The sequence below is a fragment of the Festucalex cinctus genome, chromosome 6, assembly GCF_051991245.1.
Source record: "Festucalex cinctus isolate MCC-2025b chromosome 6, RoL_Fcin_1.0, whole genome shotgun sequence".
Lineage (NCBI taxonomy): Eukaryota > Metazoa > Chordata > Actinopteri > Syngnathiformes > Syngnathidae > Festucalex > Festucalex cinctus.
This window is the reverse complement of record NC_135416.1, coordinates 29,235,798-29,261,973: the sequence shown is the minus strand read 5'-3', so window position 1 is coordinate 29,261,973 and position 26,176 is coordinate 29,235,798. Positions and strand designations below refer to the sequence as shown.

Here is a 26,176-nt window from a genome sequence, read left to right as displayed (position 1 = left end):
TTGGTCGCCCAACAGGCCGGCGACCCCGCGCTTTTCAAAATAATTCAGCACCTTTATGATCCTGTCGCCAACCCCGTGTCGCCTGACGCGTTGATTGACGACAGCGACCTCAAAGGCTTGCTCTTCGTGTTGCAAAGGCTGCGTCTCGTTAAGGGCCTTCTGGTTTATGACTCCGGGTCTCCGCCTGCCCTGCGGTTGGTGGTTCCACGGAGCCAAAGGGGGGGTCTTGCTAACATACGTCCACGACGCGCCTTATGCAGGCCACCGCGGACTCAAGGCCACTGTCATCGCACTACAACAGGTGGCATACTGGCCGCGCATGCATATTGACGTAGCAACCTAAATCAAAGGATGCCTGGTTTGCTGCCAGTTTCAGCCAGCAAACCCGAGTCACCGAGCACCACTCCAACAGAAAGGAGTCACCTTCCCATGGTCTGATCTCCAAATTGATTGGGTGGGACCAGTGGTCAGATCTCTGAGAGGGAACAAATATTTCCTGTCAGTAGTTTGCGCGTTCACTAAGTGGGTAGAATGGCTGCCTGCTCCAAACGACACCGCACACACCACTGCATGCCTGCTGATGAACCACGTGTTCTCCCGTTTTGGGTTGCCCTCACGGGTTAACTCAGACAGGGGAACCCACTTCACAGCCGAGGTAATGCAAAAACTTTGGCAAATGCTCGGAATCAAGGCCCAGTTGCACATTAGCCATCATCCGCAGTCATCAGGACAGGTGGAGAGGACAAATCGCACCGTGGTAAATTTGCTGAAAAACTTTGTGGTTTCCAACCATCGGGACTGGGACACCTCCCACTGATCCTCATGGCGATTCGGGCCACCCCTCACGAATCCACAGGGGTGTCCCCCTTTGAAATGATGACCGGACGGCGAATGACGCTCCTCCTGCACCTGATGTACCAGCCAGGAGAAACAAACCTAGCCACGGCATACACGACCTCCCAGTACATGGAGGACTTGCAAGCCCACCTCCGGGCCACGTTTGCATTTGCTCAACAATGGCTTAAGGAAAGTGCAGAAGGTCAGAAAACCTACTACGATAGGAAAGCCTCACGAACCGAGTTCAAAATAGGTGATCGAGTATGGTACTACTTGTTCGCGCAACCAAATGCTAATACTCCGCGTGCCCAGAGGGGCATCGCCCGAAAATTTCTTCCCCGGTGGGAAGGACCATACGAAATCGTCGACAAACTGTCGCCCGTCGCCTATCAAATTAGGATGAATAAAGGACGTCAGGGGGACCAACTGAGGTGGGCCCACCGAAACCAGATCAAAAGTCACTGCGGTTTTGAACGTCTGGGAACGCGATCGAGCGAATCTCAGGACCAGCATACGCACGAAACTGACAAAGGGGGGTCTTTGTTGGTTACTAGAGGGTGGTGTGAAATGATGATGACCCTGATATTGTGCATGACCGCCGTGGTGAGTCGGCCAGAAACGGTTGAACCCGGACTTGCGGCGAAAATTGCCTTGAGAGAATAACCAGGATTGCTTACGAATGATTGCGAGAAGTTAGCATACTGTGTTTTTCTACTTATTTACAGACGCTTGGTGCAACACTTAAGGATACGGTCCTAGCTGTAACATCGATAACATTGTGCAGAACTAGACTAGATAACTATGAAATGATTTGCAACTCGAATTCAAAAGATGATGTACACTCAAGGTGTTATAATACTTATGAATGATATGCTGCGGGAAATCAGTTATTTCGCTAGCTATAAAAAGCTCTCCCGTACTTAAGGCCTTCAAAAGCAGGTCAGAGTATTCTTTTTAAAGCTTTAGTGAGTCTAGCTAATCTAACAAAGCCCCTTTGCCTTCCTTCCCTTAGTCTAGAGTGACTGCCGAGGATACTCTGATTTTTTTTTCTTTCATTTCTTTTTCTCCCCTCTTCCCCATTTTTCCTTTTACTCCAGTTATCCTTGGATAGTGCACGACTTTTTGGGTGTTTAATTACTCTATAGGAAGATGCGATAGCTAAGAACCTAGCAACGACAGTGTCGCGCTAACCGACCTAAGACTTAAAATTTTTTTGGACGAACACCCCAGGGGTGGAGATTTGCACCGACACGCAGGTGCCTGAGACAACCTCCCCATCTTTACAAGAGAGTTATGGCCCGAGTATAGTCCCGGGTTTTTGAGTTTTAGAAGGTGAAAGTCCCCTTCTTCGTTTTCTCTCTTTTCTTCAATTTGCTGTTCTTTTCCCTAGTTACTCATAGTATGATACTAGCCTTATAGCCTTAGGAAAAGTTTTCTTCCTTTCCTTTTGTTTGGAATTTCGCGTCTTGCGTCTTTCCCAGGCCCGCGCCTATTTTGGGACCCGAGTCCCTCAGTTAGCTAACACAGTACCAAGTCAGACACACACCGTTAACTGAATACACATAGAGACACCTTGAAAACAGATATACCCTGCATACACATAACCCTGCTGAGGTTAGGGAAAAGTTGCACCAGTGGTATGTCTTGAGTGTTGCAGCAGAGCCTGACTGGGACTCTGTCGTCTGACCGTGGCCTGGACCCTGGCCATGCATCATCTGGACCCGTCAACCTGGACATCCTGAAGATTCATCCCTCTTGACGAAGGGGGGATCTGTAACAACTATGGCCTATGGCCCAGGCCACCCTCTATTTTTTTTTTAGCTTACTTCTTCGAAAGCAAACTCTCTGCAGTCGCATAAACATTCCACAGCTCAGACAGGATCTAAGCTTGGTTAGCTCTGCAGGTGGTCACTCAACCACCAACAAAGCTCTTTTGAAGCCACTGACCAGGTGACAAAGGAATTTATGCGTCTGCCGAAGCAGTCTATTCGGGCCCCGACTTCCCGGAGCCCTTCAATGAATTGGAATATACAAACGACTGATCAAAAGAATGTTTATGAAGTTTCTTATCAACCAGGGGGGACTCTCTGGCGTCGCCCCTCCAGGGGGAACTCCTGGAACATCTAGATGGAGCAACAGCACCGTCAAGTGATGAAACTTGGAACTATCCTTAGTGACAATTCATACAAGTAACCGCATTTTACACATTTATACCATGATAATTCTTGACAGACAACTGAACTACGAATGATTCATGTTATGTCTTTGTGTGTATGAACGTCCTATTTCATTTGTATTCCATAAGGAATGAAAGGTAATCAATATCTTTCAGTTCAGTCAGATTAGGCTCAAGAACGACCTCACAAATTAGTTTATGATGCATTAATTACGATGTGTGTTAAACGGGTTGTGTGGGAAAACTGATTTGCCAGACTGACCAAATTTAATGCCAAATTATTAATCCCTTTAATAATTTGCGTGAGCGAACAGAAGGGTTTGCCACCACATCCTGGAGCCCCCCCCATAGACTTTAAAAAGACGAGAGGATCTCTTCTTCCGCTCTTCTTCCGATCTCTCTTCCCCCGATGCCTCTTCACCTGCAAGTGGCCCAGTTGCCCACTGACTCTTTGTCCCAAGAAACTCGTCCAGCACATGGCCCCCTTTGTTCCTGGCAGAAACCATTGCCACGAGAGCCGACGCTCGCTCCACGCCACGCCAAAGCAGGTGCAAACTGCAACGCTGACCCCAAAGAGACTCTTGTATTCCCTTTTTCTTTGTTTCCCCTTTTTTTTTCTTCTTCACCATCGGTGACTGTCCGCCAGCAGCGAGCCCCGCAGCCCCGGGGTACACTTGCAACGTACCGCCGGACTCAAGGTTGTGCACCTAAGCCGCACCGCATCTCACCTGCTATTTGGTGGCGCCCGCCGCTGTGCAAGCGCACCTCCAACTGCGGGTCATACGCAGGCACGCCACGAACCGAGCTCCAACACCTGGAGTCGGACAGCCGTCCGGCAGAACTAACCGCCGGAGAAACATATCGCCGACCAATCAAGGCACGAGCCGCGCAACTACGTCAGCCCCCGAGCGGCTCCCTTGCTCACCTGTGGAATAGCCCCTTTTTGATTTTTCTTGCCTTTTTTTGAACGAACATTGACTATTTTTCCCCCTTTTCCAAAGACTGAAGTTTCTGCTCGTTCTACGCAGTATCCAACGCGTAAGTGCACATTTGATTTTCTCCAATTCGGCATACCGCTGTGTGCAACTTACATTTGAAACATATCACAGACCTGGCAAGTTAAATTTCTCTTTTTCCTGTTTCCTTATTCGTTCGCATTCTTTCCCTATTTTGATTAGCTTTATTTGATTTCTTTTCTTCTGACGGTAGGATAGTTAGATAGGCAGTGTTTTGATTCTGTAGTGTAGCAATCGTGAATAAATGCATGTTTTATTAACTCTATTCCGCCTAAGTCATCTGTGTTTCCGAGTGGATTATTATTCTTTTGTTAGTACAACGAACCACTGAATATTGAGTGTGGCGACTTTAGATTATAAATGACTGATGAAGAAAGGATTTTGGTCGTTGTTTGCTCCTGTCAACCCTCAGCAAAGCCAACGTGGTGCCCCTAGAGGTTATCGAGGTAAATACAATTTACCTCTGTAACGTCCAGATTATTAATTCGTCTAAAAGACGACCCAATTATCGCTACACCTGATTTCCACAGGAAGTGACCCAGAACTAACCTAAAATCAACAGAATTGACCTAATTTCAACACGAAGTGGCACAGAACTGACTGACCTAAAATCAACAAGTTATCTGTTTTTCAACAGGAAATGACCTAGAAATGATCTGATTTCAACAGTAAGTGACCTGATTTCAACTGGAAGTGACCCAGAACTGACCTAAAATCAACAGGAAGTGACCTGATGTAACAACTATTGCCTAGTTCCACTCTACCCTCTCTATTTTTTTTTTAAAGTTTGCTTCTCCTAAAGCAAATTCTCTGCAGTGCATGAATATTCCACTGCCCAGACAGGATCCAAGCCTGGTCAGCTCTGCAGGTGGTCACCCAGCCACCAACAAAACTCTTTTGAAGCCGCTGACCAGGTGACAAAGGAATTTATGCGTCTGCCGAAGGAGTGTATTCAAGCAGTCTTCTCGGAGCCCGAACAAATGGCTCCAATGGTTTGGAATACACAAATGACCGATCAAAGGAATGTTCATGACTTCTTATCAATCACAAAAGGATATTCTGGCGTCTCGCCCTTCCTGGAACGTCTAGATGGAGCAACAGCACCGCCAAGTGGCGAAACTTGGAACTATCCTTAGTGACAATTCACATAAGTAACCGCATTTTACACATCTATACCATGATAATTCTTGACAGACAACTGAACTACAAATGATTCATGTTATATCTTTGTGTGTATGAACATCCTATTTCATGTGTACACCATAAAGAATGAAAGATAATCAATATCTCTCAGTTCAGTCAGATTAGACAAGTAGAAGTTTCCTCACAAGTTAGTTTATGATGCATTAATTACGATGTGTGTTAAACGGGTTGTGTGGGAAAACTGATTTGCCAGACTGACCAAATTTAATGCCAAATTATTCATCTCTTTAATAATTTTTTTCTTAAAGTCTGCCCGAGCGAGCAGAAGGGTGTGCCACCACCCACTGGAGCCCCGCCCAAAGACTTTAAAAAGGGCGAGGAGACCCTCGCTCACTCTCTTGCTTCTCCTCCTGCTCTCCCGCCTCCTCCAAAAAAACTCGTGCACGACCTGCAAGTGGCCCAGCCTGCTGCGAACTCTTTGTTCCAAGATACTTGCCAACCACGTGGCCATTTTTTTTCTGGCAGCATCCGTTAGCGAGAGTGGACCCTCGCTCCACGCCACGCCAAAGCAGGTGCAAACTGCAACGCTGACCAAAGACTCTTTTGTTTTTTTGGTTTTTTTTGTTTTGTTTTTTTTGTTCCACCATCGGTGCTTGCCGCCCGACTCCGCGGCCCCCGGCGTACACTTGCAACGTATCGCCGGGCTCAAGGTTGTGCACCTAAGCCGCGCACCTCACGTGCTATTCGGTGGCGTTCCGCCGCAGTGCCAACGCACCTCCAACGGCTGGCCTTCCCCGTACGCAGGCGCGAACTGACCGAGCTGCAACACCTGAACTCGGACAGCTGCCCAGCAAAACCAACCTTGGCGAGAATCAACCTCGCCGGATCGCCGACCAATCAAGGCACGAGCCGCGCACCTACGCCAGGCCCCTGAGCGGTTTCCCCGTGCTCACCTGTGGAATAACTTTTTTTATTTTCTTGCCTTTTTGGAACGAACATTGACTATTTTTCCCCCTTTTTTTTCAAGACCTTTCTGCTCGTTCGACGCAAACAATGCTCGTAAGTCTGCATTTGATTCCAAAATTGGTACCACTGCGTGCAACTTACGTTTGAAACATATTACAGATCTGGCAGGTCAAATTTCTCTTTTCCCTGTTTCTTTATTCATTTGCATTCCTTCCTTATTTTCATTCGCTTTATTTTATTCCTTTTCTTCTGACGGTAGAATAGTTAGATAGGCAGTGCTTTGATTCTGTAGTGTAGCAATCGTGAATAAATGCATGTTTTTATGAACTCTATTCCGCCTAAGTCATCTGTGTTTCCGAGTGGATTATTATTCTTTTGTTAGTACAACGAACCACTGAATATCGAGTGTGGCGACTTTAGATTATCAATGACTGATGAAAGAAGGATTTTGGTCATTGTTTGCTCCTGTTAACCCAAAGCAAAAACAACGTGGTGCCCCAGAGGTTATCGAGGTAAATACAATTTACCTTCTAATGTTGTACTGTGTGCTGTCATTTATCGACCACCCATGTACAACAAGGATTTTATAAGTGACTTTTCAGAGTTCTTGGCCGAAATTCTGCCAAAATATGACCGTGTTCTTATTCTTGGGGATTTTAATATTCATATTTGTTGTCCTGATGAGTCAATCTCCAGGGGATTTTTAAATATTATTGACTCTTTTAGTTTTGTGCAGCACGTAACTGGACCAACCCATGAACTTGGACACACACTGGACTTAGTGCTTCGTATGGCTTGTGTGTTTCCAATATGGATATTTGTGAAGCTGTCTTCTCTGATCACGCGCTGATTTTATTTAATATTCCTACTCAGCGTAAGGCTGAACTATGCGCTCCTCCTAAGCTCTGTCGTACGTTTAACTCCTCCTCCGCAGTTCTTTTCTCCTCTACTTTTTTGGATCTCTGCGAGGATGACTTTGACTGCTTTGCGTGTTCAAGTATCGACGAGCTGCTTGTCGGTTTTAACTCTGTTTGTTTACAAACACTGGACATGATTGCTCCTTTGAAAACCCGGCGCACCAAATCTGCACTCAAGCCATGGTTAAATGACACTACTCGTGCTGCCAAACGAGAATGCAGGAGAGCTGAGCGTCGTTGGAAAAAAGACAGGCTCCAAGTTTCTCTTAGTATTTTTAAAGAGAGCCTGTTAAAATATCAAAAGACTGTGAAATCAGAAAAGCATAAATATTTTTCTGAAATAATTGCTTCCAATTGTAACAATCCCAGGGCTCTGTTCAAAACCATTAACAGTGTTCTTAATGTTCCTATTTCTGCTGGTTTTGATGCCTCCGTTGATCTTTGTGAAAGATTTCTTAAGTTCTTCACTGACAAAATTGTGTCAACCAGAGCCTGTATTGCCCAGCCTTCATTTGATCTAACTACTGTACTATTCATCTACTTTTGTTCAATTTGAGCCAGTGTCACTCTTATTATTGAAGAATATAGTCAGTAATTTGAAGCCCTCAGGTTCCCCTACTGATGCCATCCCTCCTCGTTTGTTTAAGGAGGTTTTTGACACTCTTGGACCACATGTCCTTGAGATAATTAATTATAGCCTTTTTACTGGTATAGTACCAGGTGATTTTAAACATGCAGTCGTACGACCTCTACTTAAAAAAACAGGCCTTGACCCCCTCATTTGTGCTAATTTCAGGCCCATTTCTAACCTCCCATTTATTTCAAAAATATTGGAGAAGGTTGTTTACTCTCAGTTGTTACCGTTTTTAGAGAAAAATGGTGTCACTGAATTATTTCAGTCTGGTTTTAAAGCGCTTCATAGCACAGAGTCTGCTCTTTTGAGGGTATCAAATGATATATTTTTATCAACAGACTCTGGAAAGTTTGTTGTTTTTGTTCTCCTTGATTTGTCTGCTGCGTTTGATACCGTAGATCATGACATTTTAATTTCTCGTCTTGAGCATTATGTGGGCATTCAAGGGGTCGCCCTCGAATGGTTTAGGTCATACTTAAAAGATAGGAGCTTTTGTGTAAAAATTGACGATTTTGTGTCCTCTCAAGCTCCTCTTCCACATGGGGTTCCACAGGGGTCAATTCTTGGCCCTCTTTTATTTGCTCTCTATTTATTACCTCTTGGTTCTGTTTTTAGAAAACATGGTATTTTATTTCATTTTTATGCTGATGACTGTCAGATCTATTTTCCCCTGGCCCAGAACAGTACAATACAACAACTCACTGACTGTCTAAATGATATTAAATCCTGGCTTTCTTTTAATTTTTTGAGTCTGAATGACGAAAAGACTGAAGTGATGTTGTTTGGACCAAGTAGCTCTTCCTCTGCTAGTGTGGACCTTGGTCCACTAGCACCTTATCTCAGGGACTGTGTCATGAATTTGGGTGTTAAGTTTGACCCTGATTTTAAATTTGAGAAGCAGATTAGTTCTGTTGTACAGAAAAGTTTTTATCAGCTTCGCCAGATAGCTAAGGTGAAACCAATTTTATCAAGACTGGACTTGGAAAGATTGATTCATGCTTTTATTACAACTCGTCTTGATTATTGTAATTCTTTGTATGTAGGCATTAGCAAGACTGCTCTTGCCCGTCTGCAACTTATACAAAACTCTGCTGCTCGTCTGCTTACTCAGACACGTAGACGTGAGCATATTACTCCTATCTTAGCATCACTGCATTGGCTCCCTGTGCACTATCGAATTAATTTTAAGCTTCTGTTGTTTGTTTTTAAATGTTTGAATAATCTTGCACCTCCCTATTTATCTGAGTTGCTTCACCCTTATAGCCCACCTCGATTACTAAGATCAGCTGACCAGTTGCTTCTGGTAGTTCCGAAAACAAGGCGGAAGCTTAGGGGTGACAGAGCGTTCGCGACTGCTGCTCCCAGGTTGTGGAATCAATTACCACTGTATGTTAGACAGGCCACTTCACTCCTGGTTTTTAAATCACGTTTAAAAGCATATTATTTTTCCCTGGCCTTCAGCACATAGTATTACTGATATTTACAAGCAGTAGACTGGCATGAATTTGTTTATATTATTTTATGTGTTTTGTGATTTCTAAGTATGTTTTTATATTTTATCTGGTTTTATTATCTTATTTTATGTGCAGCACTTTGGTTCCATTGTGGATTTTTAAATGTGCTATACAAATAAAGTTGATTGATTGATTGATTGATTACCTCTGTAACGTCCAGATTATTAATTCGTCCAAAAGACGACCCAATTATCGCTACATAATGGTGCCGGCCGTGTGAGGCTACAAAACATAAGAAGATCCACTCGGAAATACAAGACTTTGGACGTGAAAAGTAAAACACATTTCACGTAGTGTACCTAATCATTTGTCTCTGTGTAAAAAGGTAAACATTTCTGCTTACATAGAACTGCACTGACTTTCCCCTTCAGCTTTGAATCGAGCGTCTGTTAAGCCGCCATATTGCGTGTGTCACCACCGCAGTGGCTTGCGATAAGTAAACGAGAGTAACGGGATTGATTGTTGGAAGATAAGTAAGAGCCGGTCACCGTTTGAGAAAATAGTGACTTGTACTTGAAAACGTACGTGATAGAGCTCGAGTTGTGCAACTTTTAGATTTCAGCTGGCTGAATTTGAAGTTGTTTGTCTTTGTGTTGTTGTGTTTCCGGAAATTGTGGGAAGTCAGGTGACAGCCGATGTGCGTCGCTTTGACCCGACTCGAGTTACGTGCTTCGGAGTAGCTAACCGCGAGCAACGTAAACGACGTCGAGTCACTTTCCCCGTGTTCCTCCTACACCTAGCTTGTGGGAGAAGTTTGAGTCGTGACTGAGCTTTTGTAGCCGCCGACTCAAAGTTTCAGCTCGTGGCGAGCGGATTAACAGAGCGCTAAGACGTTAGCTGCTTACCTGTACCGTGTACGCATTTCCACAAGGTGGCGCCATAGTCCTTGTGAAGAGCTGTGTGGCTCGTGGAGGCGTGGTTGAGTACCTCCCCCTCCCTTCTCGTTGGCGAGTTTGAGCCACGCCTGCAGACGCCCCGAAGGGGAGTGAGTCCTGCAGGCTGTCAGCTGTCAGTCAGTGTTTGGAGTGACACAGATCACTCGAGCTTGCTCCACTGTCAATAGACAACTGACCCCCCCACTGCTGCTTTAACGCCGGTGGTCCTTGCTCCGCGATAATTCTGATTCAATGTCACTTCACATTGCTTTTTGAATTGTTTTCCGTGTCGAGCGTTGTACTTAGTGATTGTCGTCACTGTTAGTACGCAAGGATAATAAAAGAATTATCCACGTCCGATTAAACGCATTTGTAGGCTCAATTGACTCCTTGCGTTTAATGATTATAGTAATAGCCGACCGCATTCTAGCCTTTTACGCTGCCTAGCGTGAGAGCAATTACGGTTGCATCAACAAAACATACTGCTGGGTCAAATTTTTCTGTTTTTCTCTTTTTTCTCTTTTCTTCATATTCCCTCTTATCCAGTTTCATACTAGGCTAACTAGCTGTATTCTCGACTTAACATTCTACTTAATTTAGGGTTTTGTGTTTGTTTAGTTGGTTTGGTAGACCTAGTATTATTATTATTATTTTCTTCCCTTTTATTTGTTTTTCTTCTCATTTTTATCCATTATTTTTAATTTTGTTGTTTTTGTTTGTTCTTTTGTTTTTGTTTTTGTTTTTCGGTTGTGTCTAGTTAATAAGAAGGTGTGAGTTCGAATGCGCTATTATTAGAGAGGCAGCTCTAATATTTCTGTATAGTTTTGCAGTTTTTGTGTCCCAAAACCCCCGTCCACAAGACATTTGCATAAAACTGTACTGACACTGTAATCAGTCATTTGACTAAGACTATTAACCCCTTTTAAGTTTATTTTCCCTTTTTTCTGCTTTGTTGTTAAATTAATTTAATTTTAATTTCAACTTTTAACTCGACTTCCAAAAAAAATAATTTTTTTTTTGAATTTTTTTTTTGATTTAGCTTTTGGGATTGACCGCCGTAACATTTCAGAGTTACTCTGTCCCTCATTTAAGCTATTCTTTGCTGAGTGAATCAAGTTGAAGTTAGTATTATTATTTTTCCTATTTTTCTTTATTTATTATTTTATTTTTGTTGCTGTTTGTTTTTGTTTGTTTTGATAACTGGAATTGATTTTTTCACAACTATAGTGTAAGCTGTGGGTTGCATAGCCCACTACAAATCTTTTGTTTTTGTGGCAATTTCCCTTTTGATAATTTGAACCCAGTGTGTATTGTTGACGATAATACTTGATAGCGGTAGTTAGCTAACTGCGTACGCTAATTAACTAACTATTAAACGCTAGTATAAGTTTGATCGTCTAAAAGCTATTGACAATATGGCAGCACCCCGAGAGACTCCCAGCCCCTGTGAGAGCTTAGAGACCTTAGCTCAACTGGTGCAGAAGCTGACCAAGGACTTCTTACCTGGATACGCTGAGTCTATTAGGGATGCGGATGTCAATACGCTAAATGATAACCTCGCGCAGCTCATGAGTGACGCTGAGACAAAAGCCCCAAAGGACAAGTCACTCATTCGAATGCTCGGATGTCTGACTTTGAACCTTGCCGCGCAGTTGAAGCTTAGCGATGCCGAGGACTGTCAAGTGAAACACCAACTTGACATGGCACGACAGCAGAGCCGTGACGCCACGGCACAGCTTGAAGCCGCCCACGACCGAGTGAAGGTCATGGAGACCCAGCTGGATGACGTTAAAGCGCAGCTGGATGAGGCAGAAGCCCGCGCAGATGCGGCGCTAGCCGAAAATCTGGGCAGTGATGCAGATGAGTCTGCTTCCACTGACGACTCCCATCAAAAGATTGGTGAGTTAACCCAAGCTCTCGCGTCCGCCGAAGAGACAAATCGAGAGCAAGAAAAACTGCTGAGATCCGCGGCAAATGAAATTCACAAACTAAAAGCAGAGGTGACTGACTTGACTGAACGACCGTCAAAAGACCAACTTCGGCTAGCAGAAGCTAATTACTTTCGGGTTAGTTCGTCACTAGCTCAGTCAACCGATGAAGTGAAGCGCCTCCAAGTTCAGGTACAAACCTTTAGGGAGGAACGTAATGCCGAAGTGGACCGCTCATATGACCTGCGAACCAAATTAGCATTGACTGAAGCCGAGGTTACCCGCCTCCGACAATGCCAGCAGGAATATGAGACAGAGTTAGCTCATATTAAACATGAGTTGCAACGTGCGCAGCAGTTGCATGAGGTCTCCCGAGGAGCCTCCCGGCCGGGAGCTCCGCCCCCGCACAGACCTCCTGATCCCAGAGCCACAGCACCACAGCTCAAACTGCCACCTGAGTCCGGAACCGCCTGGAGGACGCCGCCAGTGACCACCGCCGCTTTAGGCCTGGCACCTCCAATGGCCGCCTCCCCACACGCTTTCGGGCCATCAGGTGATGACAGTTTCCAACGTGGACCCATGTCGACTCCCCCGTTGGAGGGACAAATGGGCGTGGCCTGGAAAGATTTAGACAAGCTGGCTCGAAATATAGCCAAATTCGAACCGAAATCAGGGGGGTCCCACAACACAACAGAGTACTTGAAAGACATCAACTATCATCTCCAGAGGTTCCCAATGGCAACCGTGGAAGATAAGTTGTACTTGATCAAAATGACGTCCAGCCGAGCAGTCAACAGACTGCTGGAACGGCAGCCCGCTGATGTGTTGTCTGACCCCTTGGTACTGCACCAAGCCATCTCACGCGAGTGTGACGGTTCTCCTGGGTTGTCGGGCATGGAAGTCGCCATGTTCGTCAAACAGGGAAAGCAGGAGGCTCCTCAGGCTTTCTATAGTCGTCTTCGCGATGCCTATTTTGGGACTCGTAATGAGCCCAACATGGAGGAAGATCCTGGTTTTAAAACGTTGTTTGTCCGAAACCTCCAACAAAACCTAACCACTACTTGGGACTGGCTTTGTGTCCTGAGACACTGAATAGCTCGCAGCTACGTGACTTAGCAGCTAGGGGCTATGCAAAGCTAAAATTATCCGCCCCTAAGGTAGGCGACGCAGGAATTTATAAAGTGGACGTGGGTCCTCCTTCAGAGCTGGAGGGAGCTTGCTCCTTTGCTCCGAGGGAAGACCAGACTAAATCAAAAAAGTCAAAACAGTCCCGCGCCCCGCGAAACCGGAAACCGCGCTCCAAAACCGACTACTCGCGTGACGAGAAATCGGACGGAGAAAAGCAAGCTGACGACCGCCGGCGCTCCAAATTTGCTAAAGGTAAACCCGATTCGCGCTATCATCCAAAACGTGATAAAGTCGAACGCGCGCCAGCAACCGATTCCTGCCGCGAGTCCCGGAACCGCCAAGTCGACTCCGAGACTGACCACAACGCAGTTGCCGACGGCACATGGAAGGCACTCCTGAAATTGTCAAAAGACTCGTCAAAAGACCCGCCTTTATGACTAACCGACGGCCGGATGCCCACTGAAGTGACCCACCAGCAGAGGTCACCAGAGGGGCCTCCAGTAGCCGACACTCAGACACCTACTAAACTGCCGTCTGACTCAACAATATTGGTACTGCAGGCTGATCCAAATACAGCAGACCCGCATGTATCGCGATCAACCGATGACGTGAGACCGTTCCAACAGCTTTTAGGTGATCTCACCACCAGGGGGATAGCTCGTAAATTCTACCTGAGCGTCACCCTGGAGCGAGCTCTAACCTACGAAGCCCTTGTAGATCCCGCCGCAGACATCACGGTGATGTCCAACACGGTGTTCGAACGACTCCGCGCCGCGTCACAAGCTAATAGTCGACCGCTCCGCCTACGGCGGTGCCCACTCACCATTAGCGCCTTCTCACCTACTAACACAAAGCTGGAATCTGTCGCAATGGTACACTGGTCTATTGGCCCCATGGAATTCATCCATCCAGTCTATGTGGGACCCATTGAGTCAGTCCCCCTTCTTATTGGCCAAGACCTGTTGTTCCGCTTCCAACCCATCATAGACTACCAGAGACTCCAGATTTGGGCCCAGGTGCGGCAGGCCCTGCCGACATTTCCTTCGGGCCCTGACCAGGCTCAGCTCTGCACTGTGACTCGGGCGCAGCCACCCCACGGGGAAGCAGACGCCCCCACAGGGAGCTGGGACACCACTCAGTCCAAGGCAGGACCCCTCGCGTCCCCGACAAAGGACCGGCTGAGAAGCCATGACACCTTCCTTTGTGACCTTGACCCACCACCGCCTGATGCAGGGTACGCCCCACGCATCATCGGAGGTGTCCACGTGCAAGGTGCACCTGTTCTTGACGCTGTCCTCGCCTTGTGGGCTGACAAATCAGCCATTTCTGCAGCATTCGCTGACAACTTGCGAGATCTCGACCCGAACATTCTTTTCGTCTCCAAGTCTTGCCGGTTTCCGTTGAACACGGAACCTCCTCTTACAATAACTGCAGTGGGCGTGTGCGCCTTAAACCTTCAGTGGAAGCAGCACTCACTGACCCACTACTTCTTGGTTGTCCCGGACGCGCCTCACACCCTTTTCGTGGGTGCAGATTTGCTTGTTCGTCTTGCCGTCCATGTGGACACCATCAACAACGTGCTTTGGTCCCTCACCAACTCGGAACCTCTAGCTTGTGTTCCCAGTCTTCCAAACATGAAGTCCGGACAGACCATCCCAGATGCTTGCGAAGTCTTAAACGAGGACGAAGTGATCGCTCCGGCGACCACGATCAACATTCCGGTTCGCTTGGTGGCGCGAGCTAACCAGGTCTTGAATGCTAGCTCCGCTTTCTTTCAACCTTCATCGGAATTCATGAACCTGTCGTTACTCTTGGAGGCCACGCCCATCGTGGACGCCTCCCTCACCACTCTGATCTTGGTTCACAACCCCCTTTCGTACGACGTTCGCATACCAAAAGCGACCCGTCTGGGCCTGCTCATCCGTTCCGACTTCCACGACTTCACTCTAACGGTGCCTGTGGTTGGACACATCCCATCTGACTTGTTCTTGACTGAAGACACCGGTGGCCGAAGACTCACCAGGCCATCTCAGCTTGTTACGGTCAACCCTGCCGGTCCCACCAACGATGAAGACATCGTCCGGGTGGACCTGGGGACAGACCAACAACTGGTGATTTATGCCTTGAGCGCGTTGCCTCCAACGCCCTCTAGCATTCCCTCTGGAAACCCAGAGACACCTAAACCAACCACGACTCCAAATGGGGACCTTCAACCGTACCCAGAGTTCGAGGCGCACCTCCAAGAAGTTCTGCACCGCGCCGACGCGCTCCGGTCCGAACAGGACCACGAACGTTTGCGCACCGTGTTAATGAAATACACACCCTCTTTTGCCAAGGACTCCTTGGATTGCGGGTTGACGGCACTACATGTGGTCCGCATCCCGACTCAGCCCGGCGCTCCTCCAACTTTCGTGCGCCAGTACAAGATTCCGATAGCTTCTTACGAACCAGTACAGAAGACTATCGACGCCATGCTGGAAAAGGGCATCATTCGCCCCTGTAACAGCACCTATTCGGCTCCATTGTGGCCAGTCTTGAAGCCAAACGGCACATGGAGACCAACCATTGACTATCGCAAACTGAACCAACAGGTTCCTCTTTCGCGATGGCCCATGACACAACTTGAACAGGAACTTCCCAAGGTTCGAGATGCCAAATTCTTCACCACCATCGATGTGGCTTCGGGGTTCTGGACGATCCCAGTAGACCCCAGGGATCAATACAAGTTGGCATTCACCTTTGGCAACAAACAGTACACTTTCAACTGGTGTCCATTCGGCTACGCCAACTCGCCAGCCGAATTTAACATCTTCCTCAACAAGGCGTGCCCTGACGCCGCCGCCAGGGGCAACCTCATTTATGTCGATGACATTATGATGAGGAGCTCCTCTTTGGATGACCACTTGATGGAAATCGACCACGTTCTTGGACAGCTGTCTTCTGCAGGCGCCAAACTGTCCCTCCTGAAAGGTCAGTGGTGTCGCACGAAGGTCAACTACGTGGGGATCTTGGTTGGGCCGAACGGGATTGAACCACAATCCAGCCGTATTCAAGGCCTTCTGGACATCAAAACCCCCACCGATGTGTCAAAATTGCGCAGCTTCCTTGGCGTGTGCAACTATTCGCGCCAGTTCATTGAACACTTTGCTGACATAGCACGCCCTCTTACTAACCTGCTGAAGAAAGACACGCCCTTCGATTGGGGTGACGAACAAAACAACGCGATGAATATGCTAAAACAAAAGCTGGGCTCCGCCCCCTGTCTCGCGTACCCCGATAGCAACAAGGAATTTTTCTTGGAAGCAGGATTCTCCGACCATTCTTTGAGTGCGGGTCTATACCAAATGTACGACCAGGATAAACGCGTCGTGGCGTACGCCAGTAAAACGTTGAACGGCCCCGAGTTGAAATACTCCGACTGCGAAAAAGCCCTGCTTTCTACAGTATGGGCAATCAAACATTTCTCAAACTACATTGGATGCCAAAAAGTAACGATTGATACTAACCATCATCCGGTTACTTTTCTTAACAACCAACGCATTCGAGACGGCGTTGTAACGAACGCGCGCATTGCCGGCTGGCTTATGGCGTTACAAAGTTACGATGTTCGAGTCCGGTACACGAAAAACGCAAAGTTACCGCTGGGTACCGATCTAGCGATTTGCCAGAACTGTGTGTCAACTTCCCCGACCCCGCCGACAGACGTCGCCGTGGCACCGATGCCGGAATTCACGCGTCACCGCTATTTTGAGGAACATGTCTGCAAAGACATGCCTACAGCTTACGTGGATGGCTGCTCTTACCACCACCAAACCCAGCTGCAGGCTGGGGTGGGCATCGCTTGGGTCAACGACACACCGTGCAAACCACTGCAATTCCATTTGGGCCCCCACTCTTCTCAATATGCGGAAATCGCTGGCATCCTGATTACACTCAAATTGGCAGTTGAACACGGCGTCACGGTGCTGGTTATCTGCACTGACTCAAACTATGCCCGCCTCGCCTTCACCTGTCATCTACCGGTGTGGCGTCGAAATGGTTTCCTTACGTCAGTAAAGAAACCCGTTAAACACCGCGACCTCATTTTGACATGCGGCCATTTGGTTTCCTCCAATGATATGCATGTCTATTGGAAAAAGGTCCGGGGACACTCAAAAGTCCCAGGACCTGACAAACATTTTAACGACCTAACGGACACGTTAGCCAAACAAGGGGCCCTCAACGGGACTCCTTGGACATTTGATACAGCTTGGCTATGCCCACCCAGCACACCCTGAAGGTCCACGTTCTCACGCGTCGCCGCGCTGCGGCCGCCGCTGAGTCTCGCGACGCCCCCACACAAACCCCTACGGGGCCCGTGGCGTGCGTACCGCCCGTCCGAACCTCCGACTTGGTCGCCCAACAAGCCGGCGACCCCGCGCTTTTCAAAATAATTCAGCACCTTTCTGATCCTGTCGACAACCCCGTGTCGCCTGACGCGTTGAGTGACGACAGCGACCTCCGTGCTGCAAAGGCTGCGTCTCGTTAAAGGCCTTCTGGTTTATGACTCCGCGTCTCCGCCTGCCTTGCGGTTGGTGGTTCCACGGAGCCAAAGGGGGGTCTTGCTAACATACGCCCACGACGCGCCTTATGCAGGCCACCGCGGATTCAAGGCCACTGTCACCGCACTACAACAGGTGGCATACTGGCCGCGCATGCATAATGATGTAGCAACCTACATCAAAGGATGCCTGGTTTGCTGCCAGTTTCAGCCAGCAAACCCAAGTCACCGAGCACCACTCCAACAGAAAGGAGTCAACTTCCCATGGTCTGACCTGCAAATTGATTGGGTGGGACCACTGGTCAGTTCTCTGAGAGGGAACAAATACTTTCTTACAGTAGTTTGCGCGTTCACCAAGTGGGTAGAATGCCTGCCTGCTCCAAACGACACCGCACACACCACTGCATGCCTGCTGATGAACCACGTGTTCTCCCGTTTCGGGTTGCCCTCACGGGTTAACTCAGACAGGGGAACCCACTTCACAGCCGAGGTAATGCAACAACTTTGGCAAATGCTCGGAATCAAGGCCCAGTTGCATATTAGCCATCACCCGCAGTCATCAGGACAGGTGGAGCGGACTAATCGCACCGTGGTAAATTTGCTGAAAAAGTTTGTTGTTTCCAACCATCGGGACTGGGACACCCGACTCCCACTGATCCTCATGGCGATTCGAGCCACCCCTCACGAATCCACAGGGGTGGCCCCCTTTGAAATGATGACCGGACGGCGAATGACGCTCCCCCTGCACCTGATGTATCAGCCAGGAGAAACAAACCTAGCCACGGCATACACGGCCTCCCAGTACGTGGAGGACTTGCAAGCCCACCTCCGAGCCACGTTTGCATTTGCTCAACAACAGCTTAAGCAAAGTGCAGAAGGTCAGAAAACCTACTACGATAGGAAAGCCTCACGAACCGAGTTCGAAATAGGTGAACGAGTATGGTACTACTTGTTCGCGCAACCAAATGCTAATACTCCACGTGCCCAGAGGGGCATCGCCCGGAAATTTCTTCCCCGGTGGTCAGGACCATACGAAATCGTCGACAAACTGTCGCCCGTCGCCTATCAAATTAGGATGAATAAAGGACGTCAGGGGGACCAACTGAGGTGGGTCCACCGAAATCAGATCAAAAGTCACTGCGGTTTTGAACGTCTGGGAACGCGATCGAGCGAATCTCAGGACCAGCATGCGCGCGAAACTGACAAAGGGGGGTCACCAGCTGACTCCGAGTCAGTGACCCGACCGACACCCTCGACAGACGCGCCAAACTCCGTCGACCGACCTAGCTGACTACGATGTTTAAAAGTATTAGACGTGCAAAAGGGGGGTCAACACCCCGCTGCACCTACCAAACCCCTAAGTGATACCACACCGAGCGACGCTAATCCGCTTGTCTTTGTTGATTGCGAGAGGATGGTGTGATATGATGACGACCCTGATGTTGTGCATGACCGCTGTGGTGAGTTGGCCAGAAACGGTTGAACCCGGACTTGCAGCGGAAATTGCCTTGACTGAATAACCAGGATTGCTTACGAATGATTGCGAGAAGTTAGCATACTGTGTTTTTCTACTTATTTGCAGACGCTTGGTGCAACACTTAAGGATACGGTCCTAGCTGTAACACCGATAGCATTATGCAGAACTAGACTAGACAACTATAAAACGATTTGCAACTTGAATTCAAAAGATTATGTACACTCAAGGTGTTATAATACTTATGAATGGTATGCTGCGTGCAATCAGTTTTTGCTAGCTATAAAAGCTCCCCCGTACTTAAGGCCTTCAAAAGCAGGTCAGAGTACTCTTTTTAAAGCGTTAGTGAGTCTAGCTAATCTAACTAAGCCCCTTTGCCTTCCTTCCCTTAGTCTAGCGCGACTCCCGAGGATACTCTGATTTATTTTTTTTTCCTTTCATTTCTTTTTCTCCCCTCCTCCCTTTTTTTTCCCTTTTCCTTCAGTTATTCTTGGATAGCGCACGACTTTTTGGGTGTTTAATTACGCTATAGGAAGATGTGATAGCTAAGTACCTAGCAACGATAGTGTCGCGCTAACCGACCTAAGACTTTTTTTTTTTTTGACGAACACCCCCAGGGGTGGAGATTTGCACCGACACGCAGGTGCCTGAGACAACCTCCCCATCTTTATAAGAGAGCTATGGCCTGAGTATAGTCCCGGGTTTTTGAGTTTTAGAAGGCGAAAGCCTCTTCTTCGTTCTCTCTCTTCTCTTTAATTTGCTGTTCGTTTTCCCCTAGTTACTCATAATATGATACTAGCCTTATAGCCTTAGGAAAAGTTTTCTTCATTTTCTTTTGTTTGGAATTTCGCGTCTTGCGTCTTTCCCAGGCCCGCGCTTGTTTTGGGACCCGAGTCCCTCAGTTAGCTGACACAGTACCAAGTTAGACACACACTGTTAACTGAATACACATAGAGACACCGTGAAAATACACAGACATACCCTGCATACACATAACCAGGCAGAGGTTAGAGAAAAGTTGCACCAGTGGTATGTCTTGAGTGTTGCAGCAGAGCGTGAGTGGGACTCCGGCCGTCTGACCGTGGCCTGGACCCTGGCCACGCATCATCTGGACCCGTCAACCTGGACATCCTGAAGATTCATCCCGCTTGACGAAGGGGGGTCTGTAACAACTATTGCCTAGTTACACTCTACCCTCTATATATTTTTTTTTAAGTTTGCTTCTCCTAAAGCAAATTCTCTGCAGTGCATGAATATTCCACTGCCCAGACAGGATCCAAGCCTGGTCAGCTCTGCAGGTGGTCACCCAGCCACCAACAAAACTCTTTTGAAGCTGCTGACCAGGTGACAAAGGAATTTATGCGTCTGCCGAAGGAGTGTATTCAAGCAGTCTTCTCGGAGCCCGAACAAATGGCTCCAATGGTTTGGAATACACAAATGACCGATCAAAGGAATGTTCATGACTTCTTATCAATCACAAAAGGATATTCTGGCGTCTCGCCCTTCCTGGAACGTCTAGATGGAGCAACAGCACCGCCAAGTGGCGAAACTTGGAACTATCCTTCGTGACAATTCACATAAGTAACCGCATTTTACACATCTATACCATGATAATTCTTGACAGACAACTGAACTACGAATAATTCATGTTATATCTTTGTGTGTATGAACATCCTATTTCATGTGTACACCATAAAGAATGAAAGATAATCAATATCTCTCAGTTCAGTCAGATTAGACAAGTAGAAGTTACCTCACAAGTTAGTTTATGATGCATTAATTACGATGTGTGTTAAACGGGTTGTGTGGGAAAACTGATTTGCCAGACTGACCAAATTTAATGCCAAATTATTAATCTCTTTAATAATTTTTTTCTTAAAGTCTGCCCGAGCGAGCAGAAGGGTGTGCCACCACCCACTGGAGCCCCGCCCAAAGACTTTAAAAAGGGCGAGGAGACCCTCGCTCACTCTCTTGCTTCTCCTCCTGCTCTCCCGCCTCCTCCAAAAAAACTCTCGTGCACGACCTGCAAGTGGCCCAGCCTGCTGCGAACTCTTTGTTCCAAGAAACTTGCCAACCACGTGGCCTTTTTTTTCTGGCAGCATCCATTAGCGAGAGTGGACCCTCGCTCCACGCCACGCCAAAGCAGGTGCAAACTGCAACGCTGACCAAAGACTCTTTTGTTTTTTTGTTTTTTTTTGTTTTGGTTTTTTTGTTCCACCATCGGTGCTTGCCGCCCGACTCCGCGGCCCCCGGCGTACACTTGCAACGTATCGCCGGGCTCAAGGTTGTGCACCTAAGCCGCGCACCTCACGTGCTATTCGGTGGCGTTCCGCCGCAGTGCCAACGCACCTCCAACGGCTGGCCTTCCCCGTACGCAGGCACGTACTGACCGAGCTGCAACACCTGAACTCGGACAGCTGCCCAGCAAAACCAACCTTGGCGAGAATCAACCTCGCCGGATCGCCGACCAATCAAGGCACGAGCCGCGCACCTACGCCAGGCCCCTGAGCGGTTTCCCCGTGCTCACCTGTGGAATAACTTTTTTTATTTTCTTGCCTTTTTGGAACGAACATTGACTATTTTTCCCCCTTTTTTTTCAAGACCTTTCTGCTCGTTCGACGCAAACAATGCTCGTAAGTCTGCATTTGATTCCAAAATTGGTACCACTGCGTGCAACTTACGTTTGAAACATATCACAGATCTGGCAGGTCAAATTTCTCTTTTCCCTGTTTCTTTATTCATTTGCATTCCTTCCTTATTTTCATTCGCTTTATTTTATTCCTTTTCTTCTGACGGTAGAATAGTTAGATAGGCAGTGCTTTGATTCTGTAGTGTAGCAATCGTGAATAAATGCATGTTTTTATGAACTCTATTCCGCCTAAGTCATCTGTGTTTCCGAGTGGATTATTATTCTTTTGTTAGTACAACGAACCACTGAATATCGAGTGTGGCGACTTTAGATTATCAATGACTGATGAAAGAAGGATTTTGGTCGTTGTTTGCTCCTGTTAACCCAAAGCAAAAACAACGTGGTGCCCCAGAGGTTATCGAGGTAAATACAATTTACCTCTGTAACGTCCAGATTATTAATTCGTCCAAAAGACGACCCAATTATCGCTACACTGATCTCAACAGGAAGTGACCCACAAGTGACCTGAGTTCAACAGGAAGTGGCCTGATTTCAACAGGAAGTGACCCAGAACTGACCTAAAATCAACAGGAAGTGACCTGAATTCAACAGGAAGTGACCCAGAAATGACCTGATTTCAACAGGAAGTGACCCAGAACTGACCTAAAATCAACAGGAAGTGACCCATAAATGACCTGATTTCAACAGGAAGTGACCCAGAACTGACCTAAAATCAACAGGAAGTGACCTGAATTCAACAGGAAGTGACCCAGAAATGACCCGATTTCAACAGGAAATGACCTAATTTCAACAGAAAGTGACCCAGGATTGGCCTCAAATGAACAGGAAGTGACCTGATTTCAATAGGAAGTGACTTGATTTCAACAGGATTTGGCAAACTGTTCAGTGCATTCGGCTTTCCACCTTCCAAGAGTCAGCAGTCACATCCAAAATTTCCGCGGAAATTTTTCTAGTTATGTGACTGCTTTGCTTCGCATACATATGAGTAATATGTGACTGCTTTGCTAGAAAAAGGAGTTTATTATTATGACTGCTGCGGAGCAAAGCAGTGTTGCCCAATTCTTATTTTTTGCAGGACGGTGCTGGAACGTATTAATGGCATTTCCATTAAATCCCAGCCATTTTCATTGAAGCAACCCCCTTCACTCCCGGCTGTTTTCCTGAATTTTGACTGATTTTGCAATGCCCACAGAATATTGTGTTCTATTGCTATAAAAACATGGAACCTACCAAAACCAAGATTAGAGTCTCTTCTTTCATTAGGAAAAAAAGTATTATAAATTATTTTAAATTATTATTATAAAAGTATTTGTATCTGTTTCAGTTTTGCAGCAATTAGCATTAGAATATAGCTAAATTTCATCATTCATAAATCTCCTTTGAATTGTGGGGAAATCAAGGTTGTTTTAACATGGCCCCTGGTTGATCTCTTATACGCCTTCTGCTCTAGGTGTATCGAGCAGCTTCTATACGTCTTTGGGACATTTAAAACATTTAACATAGAACATATTTCTTCGTTTTTGGGTTACAAGATTGGTCATGGAATGACTCAAACGTCAAGGCACCACTAGACGTCTACAAGAAATATATTCACCCCAGCAGTGAAGACAGCTGCGTTGCCTCCCTCCAGCATCTCCTCTAGTTCTTCATCAGTTGTTGCTTTGCCTGCTATAATTAAGAACAAAAAATAAAATTAAATGGAAGTTTTTTTTTCTAATAACCTCTGGGTGAACACAACAGTAGAAAATGTCACCATCACAGCACTGGGATGTGTTCAGCATATTGATGCTTGAGGTGATATGAACCTTATCGTTAACATGAACAGTAATGGCATCCAGTATACAAACAAACCAACTTACTGATATCAAGCTGTCGGGCAATCCGTCCTTTACTCTTGTCTCTGAAGTCAACTTGTGCCTCATTGTATTTTGTCATTACCTCTACAAATTTCTTCGCCAGGATGGCATGCTGGGGAATTTAGATAATTTGTTAACTTGTGTTTCAGCAGTGAAAAAAATTAAAAACCTTACCATCATATGAATATATTTCTTACATTTTATTTATAGTGTTGTTCAAAAGAAAAAGAGTCTTGACAGCTTGCAAACAGAATTACAAGACAAATGTACATAATAAAATAAATCAATGTTAAAGCGTCATCAATCACAAAAAAATATCACAATCATGTATTAATGCAGATTAATCACACTATTAATTTTGTCCAAAGATGATCTTGACAGCAGATGATTACGTTGAAGGTAGGACAGGTTGTGTTTGCGCAATAAACAAAGCTACATGCATTAAAGTAAGGAATTTTAGAAATTTTTGCGAATGACATTCAGAATATTTTTTCATGTCAAACTACTGGGGTAATTTTCTTCCATTTTAAATTATACAAGTAATTAACTGATTCAAAAAAGGAGGATAATAGTGTTCAGTGGATGAAAAAAAATGTTGAAGACACCCTCATACCACATGTCGAACGAATTAACAACTTCTACTTCTACTTTTACCTTCAAAGCTTGTAACAGATATTTACTTCAGTAAAGTCATAATGGACTCGCCCCCCTTGGCTGCGATGGTTCTTGGCTTTGTGAGTTGTATGGATAGACCTGAGCTCTCCTGCCATCATTACGGGATTTCTCCACCTTCAACAACTCTTGACTGTGTACATCTTCAAGTTCAGGGTGTGTATGATTTAAGTCAACATCTTGAACGAAAGTCACTTTGACTTGCTTTGGATATGACTTGCTGGTGATGACACAGTTGATCGTATCCTCTCCTAGCTTCATAGCTAGGAGAGGATACGATCAACCGTATCATCACCTTGTTCTCTGCTAGAGTGTGTTGTTTACACGACTTGCACAACTCTTACGGGGGAGTGCCATCTGCTTTGATATTTTTGGATAGCTAAGGTACTGTTTATCACACCAACTGCTAATTTATGACGACACATACGACCACGTACGTAACTCTTTAATTGCGGTGTGGTCGCTCCCTCTTCCTCACGAAGTCTGCCGCCATCACTGCGCGGAGCTTCGTTTGATTCCGTTGGTGACAAGGTGGCTTTCGCCTCCTATCCCAGACAAAGAAAGCAGCATATAGACGTGCACTCACTGACTGCACGTCGATTGGGGGCTGCTATGGAGGACGTCGCTCGCTGTAGGCACTGTGGAGTATCCTTCCTGCCTGAAGAAGGTCGCACTGACTGCTGCCTCGACTGTCACACAGTAGCTGACACGAGAGTGGCAGCGTCCCGTCCTCCTGTAGCCACGACGTCGACTGATGTGGCGCCTCAGCAGATCACAGTGGCCGGCCAGGGGTGGTCATCGTCGGGGGTGGCGATGCCGCCCCCCTCCCCTGCTCGGTGCCCGGGCAAAACACAGGTCAGTTTCTCCTGCTCATGCACATTGGAGTAAGAAAAGCCGGACTGATTCGCAGTTGGCCTTTCAAGTAAGGCGTTTGGAAGCGACTGTGAGAACAATGCAAGCTCAGTGAAGTGGCCAAACCCCTTCCACCTCGCAGGCCCCGACGGGGATGATGATTGCCGCAGATGTGGTCGTGCCAGATGCAACCCCCCAATTGCTCTCCCCAGAGGACGCAGTCGGCGATGATGCAATCTCCATTGCGGCCTCTGCAGTCTGTTTCCAGGATGCTGAGGATGGGGGTGATGTGGCACCTCGTTAGGGGACTCTGTGTCCTCAGCCCGACTTCTCTTCCTTCTAAGCGAATTTCAGCTGGAGAGGAATTGGTGCGGAAGGTTATGCTCAGGGCTTTCCGACGTCTTAAGTTGGACTCAACCTCCTGCTGAGTGTGGCCTCACTCCGATGGACTACTCATCAGAGTCCTTTTGGATCCCTGAATCTCGTCTTTTTTTGACTGACCTTCAGGCCTGCTGGCTCAACCCGAGTGTTTTTCCTCGGCTTCCTGCGGATGGACGTGCCCTGACAAGAATGTGGTTCCTTAATCCTATCGGATTGGAACGTATGCCTCGTGTGGGAAACCTGGGGTTCGTCGACCATCATGGAGGCATGGTACGGCGACCGTCCCTCTGGGTGAGGCCATCCCAGTCAGCCCCGTGCTACACACACTGCACAGCGCCCCTCCCAGTACCCTAAATCAGGGAAGGCTAGGGATTGAGCCCAAGAGGCCAGCAGTCGGCAGCTCAATTATTGGGCTGCCCTCGCTTCGGACCCATGGGTGCTTTCAACCTTAACTCATGGGTACACGATTCAATTCCGACGCCCTCTCTCTCCAACCGGGTCAGAGAAATGGTCATCACCGACCCGGTGAGGGCATTGGCTCTAGATCAGGAGCTGGAAGCCCTCCTAGCCAAGTCCACTATCAAAGCGTCGCTCCCTTTGCTCACCCAGGGGGATTT

The 26,176-nt window shown here is 47.1% G+C and overlaps 1 protein-coding gene across 7 annotated transcripts in view; it reads right to left on the bottom strand.

Moving 5' to 3' along the window:
- The window catches only part of LOC144020694 (syntaxin-3-like), a 268,512-nt gene that overhangs the window by 196,688 nt on the left and 45,648 nt on the right, over positions 1-26,176 (bottom strand). For 6 of the 7 annotated variants that reach the window (XR_013283944.1, XR_013283943.1, XM_077524419.1 and 3 more), the window contains 2 exons: positions 23,658-23,766; positions 23,393-23,466 (listed from right to left, as the gene is read on the bottom strand). Coding sequence is in view for 5 of the 7 variants with exons in the window: in XM_077524419.1 (XP_077380545.1) it covers positions 23,393-23,466; positions 23,658-23,766 (183 nt within the window). In the remaining 2 variants the exon portion in view is untranslated. Of the gene's footprint in view, positions 1-23,392; positions 23,467-23,657; positions 23,767-24,933; positions 25,451-26,176 lie in introns of those variants that run through there. The other variant, XM_077524421.1, reaches the window with a different exon arrangement.